This window comes from Morone saxatilis, unplaced genomic scaffold, assembly GCF_004916995.1.
Source record: "Morone saxatilis isolate NCDOM2014 unplaced genomic scaffold, NCSU_SB_2.0 Contig15, whole genome shotgun sequence".
In the NCBI taxonomy this organism is placed as follows: Eukaryota; Metazoa; Chordata; class Actinopteri; family Moronidae; genus Morone; species Morone saxatilis.
This window is the reverse complement of record NW_023339707.1, coordinates 7,808,901-7,818,670: the sequence shown is the minus strand read 5'-3', so window position 1 is coordinate 7,818,670 and position 9,770 is coordinate 7,808,901. Positions and strand designations below refer to the sequence as shown.

Sequence of the window (9,770 nt, the reverse complement as noted above, 5' to 3'; positions counted from 1 at the left end):
GCTAGTAATTCCACTCAGCATTTATCCTGTTTTACCACTGTGTGCAGCCTTGTACACAATCTGTAAACATTTGAAAACCTGGACCCCTACTGAGTGTCTACTGTATTCTACATCACTGAGTGTATCAAATATTAACTACACTGGCTTTCTTCATGACATGTGTGACTGGGGGAACCCTTGAGAAATCTATAATCTGTCACTGATTTCACTACACCCACTTTAAATGGGGGAGATGAAGGATGGTAGAGAAGATATGAAGAGTTTAAGGAAGGATTTAAAGCCTTTAAAATATGACACTGAGGTGACAAAACAAAGAAGCAAATATCAGGATATTCAGAGGCTTTTGCTTGTTTTCAAGATAAAATATCCCAGTTACAGTTATAATCCACAAATCACAAAAAAAAATGTTTTTGCATTAACTGGAGCCAATAAGACATTAAAGGAATAGACCCTGTGTAAATTGTTCAGAGTGAGGTTTTCTTAAATGACACTAGCAGCAGATGACACAGTGGAATCATTCTGTTCATTGCTTTCTGCTCATTACTAGGTCAAGAGTTTGTTTATCACCCTACAGAATTCTACTATGTGTTTTACAGGAACATGATTGGCTGTAAAGGCCTGGAGGGGTGAGAACCTGAGAGGTGGCCGCTTCAATGGCGTGGACCGAGCCACGGTCGCGTCCAGACCCAAAGCCCAAACCAAAACTGACACCTTACAATCTCAGGACTCATGCAACTTTTTTATCAGCCATCCTTCAAATCCAGCCTTCAGTTGTATTGACCCTCCTTCTCCTGCTTGCTGCCTTTGCTGACCTTAGTATTGCCGGTCCACCCCAGCCAGCTCGCCCCCCTCTCCTGTCCGGACAACCTTTTATCATCTTTTGGGGCATCCCTGACTCTTCCTGCTCAGGTCGACCAGATCCCAGATCTTTCGGGATGGAACGGGAGGGCCGCGTGGCAGTCTTTTACGAGGACACACTTGGGAACTACCCATATTTTGTGGACAAAGACACACCGGTCAATGGGGGGCTACCACAACACACACGGCTGGACAACCACCTCCAAAAGACACAGCAGGACTTGGAGGCAGCTTTACCTGCCCCGAGGTACCTCGGGCTGGGGGTGCTGCGCTGGGCAGAGTGGGTCCCCCAGTGGTCAAGGAACCGTGATAGGAAGGCCATGTATCTGGAGGCATCAAGGAACCTGCTAAAGTCTTTCTTTCCTTCCTGGACCCCAGAGGAGGTGGAGAAGTGGTCACAGGTAAAGAAAGTTGAGGGAAATAGGTTATAAAAAGGTAGGGGGTAGAAGGAAGGGACAGCTATGGAATAAGTAGAAAACAAGTTTTAAAGAAATGAAAAGAAGTAAAATAGGTAAACATGAAAAGGAAAGAGGGATAAGGGAGAGGTTGAGGGAGTATGGATGGAGATGGAGAGAAGACTTTCAAAGTTGTTGGCAGATGGTGAAACATGCAAGATGCCAACAGCGAAAAAAACCCACATCCAAAAGTGTTTCTTCTTTAGTTAAGAGAACATCTTTGATGAAACACTTTGATGGAAAATGCAAATATCCACTGAGACGTGGACACTTATACCATTATGGTAACATTTGCTTTTGGACATTACACCAAAAGTATCGTAATTATGTTGGCAGTGATTTTTCATTATGATGTTAAGATGTGAGCACCTTTAAAGAGGTACCAAAGGACGAAAAGGGAGGAGGGAAAATGAGGAAGCAGTTTGGCAGGCAGGATAAACATGAGGGCACCACAAGAGTGAGGTTGAAGGAGGAAGAGTTACAGTTTACAGCATAGAGTTACTTAATGTGACTCACCCGGACAAAGTGGTTTTCTCTCTATGGTGCAACAAAGGGTAAAAACATGTTTGACCCCATCCAGTAGTTTGCTTATAGTACTACCACATATAGTATGTGTAAAAACGGCTGCGTCTGGTCAAGCAGTAATCCGCCCCATAATGCTTTTACACCTCAGTTTTTGTACGAGTCGTAAAGGCACAAGACTGCACACGGGGATGTCTCAGATCAGCAGTCCCCCAAAGACGGAGAATCTGTTGGGGGTACAGTAGAAGAAAATGCTGGAGATACAAGCTATAGTGTGTTAATCAGTGAGCTTCAGAGATGTTATTATAAGTTAACTGTCCCCTGGCTCCAGCTTCATATTTAATGGACACGTAGACATGAAAGTGGAACAACCTACTCGTCTAACTCTTGACAAGAAAGTGAGTATACTTAATTTATATACAGTTATTCATTTTATGCACTTTTAAGTATTAAAGCTTAGAAAACTATTCCCTTAAATAGCTTAAATCTAGGTTGTTCATCCTATTGGTGCATAAATGGTGAATAAATCCAATACTGCCATAGCAGTCATGCTCACTGATCTGCAACATTGTCCGTAATGGTCTAATAACCACAGCTATTAATATGAGCTACCTCAGAGACTGTGCAGCAAAATCTTTGACGTATCCCCCAACACTTTGCTCAAGTTTGATGATTTCTTTAGGACAATTCATAATAACTTAAAAAAAAAAAACAATATATAACTACAAATAAATGTCTGGAGGGGACTGAAAGACTATATTGATCTCATTACAGGTGGACTTCGAGGCAGCAGCCCAGTCAGTAATGATGGAGACTCTCCGGGAGGTCAAAAGGTTAAGACCCAAAGCATTATGGGGCGTCTCCCCTTACCCCAGCTGCTACAATGGTGATCCCGCCCAAACCATGTTAGCCAATTACACCGGCCAGTGCCCTGCTGCAGAAATGGCCCTTAACGACGAGCTTCTGTGGCTGTGGAAACGATGCTCCGCCCTCTACCCTGTCCTTACCCTGGAGAAGCTGCAGGTGGGTAACGTGACTTTGTTGTTACCTAACCCTAACCTTAACCCTAACCCATTTTTATATTAGGTTAGGATTTTATAATTACGTACCTTAAAATCTAAACTTAATATAATTATAAAGAGAATCATTTATAGCGGGAACATAGAAAACCTAATGGTTACTCAAGGGAAATGTTTTTTTTTCTCCAGATAAGTACTTAAACTTTATTGGATATAAGCTGGAACAAAACAATCAGGACGAAAAAGGTGAAATCTACTGTCTAACAGAAGTTTGTCCCCTGAGCAGTTAACAACATCTACACGAGTGCAAAAAAAAAAAATAATTCAAGTGAAATGAAAAATGCCATGTTCCATTTCAGTCAGTGAGGTTTTGTAAAAACTTACAGAGCAAAACCAACAAACCTCAGTTTCTTGTAACTTAGAAAGACAATCTTGTTTCAGTTCCTCAGGCTGGTGTGGAACCTTGTGATATAAACCCCTTTATCTACGACACGGGAAAAAGTTGTGAAAAAAACTTTAGTGGACAAAAACAGATTACACTTTATTGTTGTATAACTACGTCTCTGTAACCAAACAGAAGTTTGGAATATTTCCAATAACTGTACCTGGTTTATAGGTACAAATGTGTACAATCCGTCCCCTTACTTTATAGGGTGGGACAGCTGGAGCCATGCTTTATTTGTCCAGTCAAATCAGAGAAGCACTTCGAGTTTCATCTCTGACTGGGATGCCGTTTGATCTTCCTGTATTCCCACTGGTCAAGAGCGTCTACGCCTCCACTAATACTTTCCTGTCTCAGGTGAGAACATCTGGTATTTGTAGTATTTTATCCAAGTGCCCTAGACATGGATCAATGCTAAAGTAGAACAAGGGGAGAGGACAGAAGTAGATTCACACTGTATCACAGTGCTTATTCCCCGTTTCTAAAGCCGCATAGTTTAAATTGGAAAAGAGAATAATTAAAAAGCTGAAATGTGTTATTGGTCCACACGTGAAATAAACTAAACTAAGTAAATAGATAAATAAAGGCCCCATATGACTAGTGTAATGGTGTTTATAGTGTATCATACTGTGGCACAAGCTCAAAGAGATAAGTTAAAAAGAGCGTGCTGTGCTGTGACTCTTTTATATCGACTTTGTATAATTTCTTTCTAACAGGCAGACCTGGTGAGCACCATAGGAGAGAGCGCTGCCATGGGAACAGCCGGGGTTGTCATCTGGGAGAGAAGTGAGACTAAGACAGAGGTACACAACTATAGATTTGCATAAAATACATACACCCACGAATATCTCAGCACACTTATCCAGCCACTGATAATTATAGACGTAATCAATTTGTTCATTTCAGTTTATAGACACTATAATAGTGTCTATAAACTATAAGTGTATATAATAGTATAATATATGTAGTGTCTATAAGTGTATATAATAGTTTCACCATTTAACTTTTTCATCTCACTAATAAATCTCCAAATGTTGCTTTGTGTTGGAAGTATCAACTGTAACCATCAGCACACACCACTATTCCTGCTTCCTGTTTACATCAAACTGTTTGCCTGTTTATTTCCCAGAGAGAGTGTCAAGACCTGGCCGAGTTTGTCCGTAAGGTCCTGGGACCCTACACCACCAACGTAACCACGGCAACTCGACTCTGCTCAGCCTCTCTGTGCCAGGGAAAGGGCCGATGTGTCCGTCAAAATCCAGAAAGCTCCGCCTATCTCCACCTCCCAAGCCCATCTGAAGTGGTGGAGAAGGTGACAGAAAAGGTGAGACGATGTAATTTTAAGTATTTGCGTTGGATTCATGACGCCCTGCTTATGCATCACTTTCCAGTTATCATTAATCCTGTTGACAAGCACGAGCTTGATGCCCACTTCTACAGTGAGCCATAAATAGATGTTGACAGAGGCCTGTTTAACCTTGTTCAGATAATAACTAAGACTTGTTATGTCCTTGGTCTAGCAATGGCAACATCATCAAAGCAGCTTTGTGTCATTATGCAAAGCCATGGCACACTTCAGTACTTGTGGTGAACCTAAGAGTCTTATGACAGATGAAACAAGTGTAATTTAGACTGAGTTTCCAGTTAATTAGCGACATGTAGCCTAAACGACTGCAGTCTAACACAGTAATAAAACTTAACGTCTCATGTTTTTGTTGAAATCGTTTTAGAGGGGTATTGGTATCAACCTTATGGTCATTTTGGAGGCTATATAAATTGACCAAACTCAAGTTTTAGCAAGGTGTATGTAATAAACAGTGTACACCAGTATTACAGTGCGTTTCTGTCTTTAAGTCAGTGCATTATTTGTGGAGCAGGCTGTGCCACTGTGAAATCATGCCTGTAGAAAGGTTGACCAACATATATGAGACTGGTGCGATATAAGAGGTTAGTATGTGCTGAAAAGGCAAAAAGCTGTGAATGCCTCATTCACCTTTCCCCCTTGCTGCTACTGAAGAGTTGATCCATAAAAGCCTGTGTACACATGGTGGAAGGCACATGTAAAGAAACACAAGTTCATGTTCTTTCTGTGTGGAAAGTTGGAAACGGAACAACTCATTTTGAGACACGACTGATAACCAAGACTTTATAAAAAAAAAAAAATGGGGGGGGGAATCAGCAGGGAGTGTAGTTGCCTGAGGATCTTCTGTGTTTAGACAGTAAGAAAGCAGAGAGGAAAACAGTAGCTGAGACACAACAGAGAAAGATCCAGTGGAGTCTGATCCTACAGCACTAAACACAAGAACACTGTGTTCCTCTGGGAACACTCATCACTGTTTGGAAATATCTGCATGGGGCTATGGCAATATTCGGTTGTCATAAAAATACAATGCAATATAAAATATGAATATTGCTGTAACCTCAGAACAATATAAAAAAAATGTATTTCCTTTTTAATTTGGGCCACACAATGTAATCTTCAGACTGATATTAGAAAATGTTTCACTACTGCCTATGAAAATTACAGCAGCAATGTTTTCTGATATTGACATTATTTTTGTGTCGAACTTCTCAGCCAGAGGCAGCAAAAGCCACAGATCAGCCGGACACAATCACTAAGCCAGCTGAACCAGACCCTGCAGAGATCTGGAAGAAGGACTTTCAGTGCCAGTGGTACAAGACTGCAGACGGGGATGTCTCAGACCAGCAGTCCCCCAAAGACGGAGCGTCTGTTGGGGGTACCGTAGAAGAAAACACTGGAGATGTAATGGGGACTACAACCGTAGCTTCTACAACAAAAGGTGCCTCTGTGACTGAGTTAAGAGGAAGCACCACACCTGCTAGTAGAAGTACAACGCCTTTACTGGAAGTCATTACAGACGGTGGTTCAAATCCACTCAGTGCCCCAAACCTGACTGTTCTGCTGTTGCTGGTGGCTGGAAGTCTATGCCTGGAACCTTAAAACCAGCCTTCACTGGGAAGGTCTGGGCTACAACTGCAATATGAGCCCTTCTGAAGTGCCCTTGAGCAAGACACTGAATCCCTGCCAGCTCTGGACATGCTGCTTTATAGCTGAACATAACCTGAATAGAGAATCATTTAAAAAAAAGACAAACAACAAACTATGTCCAGAAGCCTATCACTGAATGTGCCAAGAGACGGTGGTACAAACACTAGTCACTTTTTTCAGTTTCTACAGGCTGTATTTTATGTGACATACTAGATTTAGACTGACCTATCGGTGTGCTGATATCAGCTTATTGTCATATCAAATCAGTCATTCAACCTGACCACAGATACATGAAAACAGTCTGTTACCTGCACTGATGTTTCATTTTCTTTGCACTTTTTGTTTATACATTTACTTGTCAATGCTTTGTTATGTGGAAATGACTACTTCATTTAAGGCCTAATGTACTCAGGAGTTTCTCTTTCCTATGAGTAGATGTGCTGGGTTAAAGGGCCGAAGAGACAGAATAAGACAGAAACATAAAACCTGTTGTCGACAGATTTAACAGGGACTATTTCTTCAGTAGTTTCAATAAAAACTGTTGACACTGAAGTGAGTGTGTAGATTATCCAAAGTAATTGGAACATGGTTTCTGGAAACATATTAAATGTTGTTAAATATTGTCCAAAACATTCAGGCTTTATATTACGGCTTCTATCACACATGTTCATTTTGTCTTCCAAAAGCCTATCTGCTGAACTGCAGCACAAATACTCTCCGCTCTCTAGCACCCTCTGCCTGAGTTCTGGTGAAACGGCACCATTCAACTTCGTTTTGACATTTAGCTACTTCAGTTTCCTGGTATAGACCTTTTTCACAGCAGCCATTTGACAAGAAGTAGTAGGGTAAAGACAGTTTACTAATGACACTAGTTAAGGTTCTGTTCCAATCAGGTCAAACAGAGTCAGGGTGTCCTACGGTGCATGTTGACTCACTGGAAAGGCTCTGCTACATTAAATGGAACAGAGCCTTAATTAGTATAATTGGTAACGCCTGTGTTTACCTGACTATTTTATGTCAAATGGCTGCTGTGAAGAAGGTCCATTGTGCATGCAGACTACATTTCATATTGTCATGACTTAGTAGAACACTTTAATATAACAGAGCCATTGTTATTATTATTAATAAAGCTTTTGCTTTTCTTTCTGTGACAAGTGAAAAATGTCTGCTGTGAAAAAGGCCCATTGTTGGACCAATGTAATTAAAGCTCCTTTAACTGTTATTGTGGTTAAAACGTTTGCTTTAAATGCAGTATCTATTCATTCAAAGGACATACCTCTGAGGAAATTCATTCAGTACACTCCATAATAGGCAACCTGCATGTATATATTTTTGTAAGTCAGTGTTGTTTATATTTGCTTCCTCCCCATCCACACCCTTTAGTGCTGCTTCAGGCAGTACAGTGGAAAAAAAAAAGACTGAAATGTTTGTTTTTGCAGCTCATGTAAATTTATTTGTTATTTTTCATTAAAATATACACTCAAGACGAAGGGTATCTAAATCATTTTTTTAGTTACAGAAAGAGGTCATATGTACACAGGTGCATCTGATTGTACAACAGAAAATTAATTAATCATTCTATTATGAACAAGAAAATGACATTTTCTCTCATATCTCCCATCTGAAGGATAGTTTTTCACCTTAAAAATCCCAAGACTCCCAAATGTCCTTCCATTTTTAGTTTCATCTGCAAAGGAGCATTTACATCTTTACAACCATGGACATGTTTGAGTAAATTTCAGTATCATCACAGGGAACCAGGATCATTAAATTCTGTAATATGAGCTTTTTAACGATGCTTCCTATTCCAATTTTCACAAACTTCTGATAACAAGGTCGAGGAAAGTGACAAAGAGACACATGAGCAGATCTTACATTGAATGCAATCCGAGCTTTTTGTAAAGCCAATAACATGAACTTTTCCCATAGTGGTGAAAACACAGAGAGTTCAGACAATGCATAGCCAAGATTAAACTGTGTACTTACTTTGCTTGCAGTATTGCTCTGATAATGAAATATCCCAAAATCCATTTCAGTAGTTAGTTTGGAAAAAGAGTGTTGGACAAGTCCAAAAAAGCCTTCAGCAGTAAGACTACTCAAGCCAAATTACATACTGCCTGCCATCAGTAATAGGTATACGTACGAGTAAAAGTATGAAAATCTAGTACATGTACAAAGACCTACTACAAGGCTAGCCACCAGTGCAATGACAGAAGTGCCACAGACTCTTCATTAAATTAAATATAATGCTCCATGCTCCAACAGCCAAGTGACGCTGCAGTCTTGAGTGGCTTTCATTGTTGAGTAAATTCATAAATACTCACTTTGTAAGCAATTAAATGTGATGTCCCCACTCCGTCCAGCGCTGTTTCTCAGATTTAATTCTTCTTTTTAATGTTGAAGAAAACAAAAGCATTCTGTCTGTGACTGTTCCGTACAATCAGAAACGAACTTTAACCGATTTTAAATTTAATTTACAGGATTTCCTCCCACCCCCAAGATTCAAATATGAATCTAGCCAAAGATGAATAACTTTTTTTCCAAAACATTTATTAAGTTGTTTTAAATTGGCTGAATCAAAACAGAAAAAACACTATCCAATCAATGACACTCATGACTCACAGTTTATTACTACTTAAATGCCTCACAATTAAAAGTTTTCAGTGGTTTGGTTTAATCTGTCTGTCTTGCATTAAGTGTTCTCACTTTTAATGACATTTAGCTTTTCAAATATTTTCAGCCACCGTGTAAGATTTTTTCCCCCCAGTTATGTTCTTGAACTACCATCTTGGATTGCACTAGCAGGAAAGTGGGATTTTAGACCTAATGACACATGGCTGGTGGTACCTTTAAATAAAAGAAACAGACCTGTGATTTAAAGGTTGCCAGTTTTAAATTGATGAACAGTCTGAGAGAATCTGAGTAGAAAAAGTAAAACACTCATTGCCTTCGACAACTGCCCTCAAGCATTTGAGCTTAAACTCCAAATGCTCCGGTGGGGCTGTTCAGTGGTCAGTTCCCAGTGACACAGAGAGGAGCAGTGTAGTTGAAAATGCAACCATGCTGAAACGGAATAAATTAACATAAAAAAAGACAGACATGATGTTCCCCTCCTTTCATTTAGCCTGCAGTGAAAGAATCTGATCTTTGTTGCATAAGATTAAAAAATAGACTTTCTGTTCCTGTGCAAAAGTCACTGTCTTTCTGAGCAGTTTATACTTGCCTCTCCATGAGCGAGAGAGACAGAGAGAAAGAGAGAGAAACATCGCCCCCACGTGGGGAGGAAAGGTTAGTGCAATCTGAACCAAGCGGGCTGGACGGATAACAACACACTGTATCATGGAGGAAGGGCATCTACCCACACATCTTCATGGATATGTTTGTATGCGTGTCTGTGTGTGTGTGTGTGTGTGTGTGTGTGTGTGTGTGTGTGTGTGCAGGGCACTCGACCAAGTGTCTCCAAA

At 40.3% G+C, this 9,770-nt stretch overlaps 1 protein-coding gene across 1 annotated transcript; it reads left to right on the top strand.

Moving 5' to 3' along the window:
- Positions 1-653: 653 nt before the first annotated feature.
- Positions 654-6,258, top strand: si:dkey-72l14.3 (Glyco_hydro_56 domain-containing protein). Its single transcript, XM_035657573.1, has 6 exons — positions 654-1,259; positions 2,610-2,858; positions 3,507-3,653; positions 4,013-4,099; positions 4,426-4,620; positions 5,872-6,258. The coding sequence occupies exons 1-6, from the start codon at positions 654-656 to the stop codon at positions 6,256-6,258; spliced, it is 1,671 nt and encodes a 556-aa protein (XP_035513466.1).
- The last annotated feature ends 3,512 nt before the right edge of the window (positions 6,259-9,770 follow it).

Excerpts from the sequence above, each read along its gene's own strand:
- si:dkey-72l14.3 (XM_035657573.1), top strand. The coding sequence starts at position 654 with ATGGCGTGGACCGAGCCACGGTCGCGTCCAGACCCAAAGCCCAAACCA. Across the intron at positions 2,859-3,506 it reads TTACCCTGGAGAAGCTGCAG|GGTGGGACAGCTGGAGCCAT; the intron begins GTGGGTAACGTG and ends CTTACTTTATAG. Across the intron at positions 4,621-5,871 it reads TGGAGAAGGTGACAGAAAAG|CCAGAGGCAGCAAAAGCCAC; the intron begins GTGAGACGATGT and ends CGAACTTCTCAG.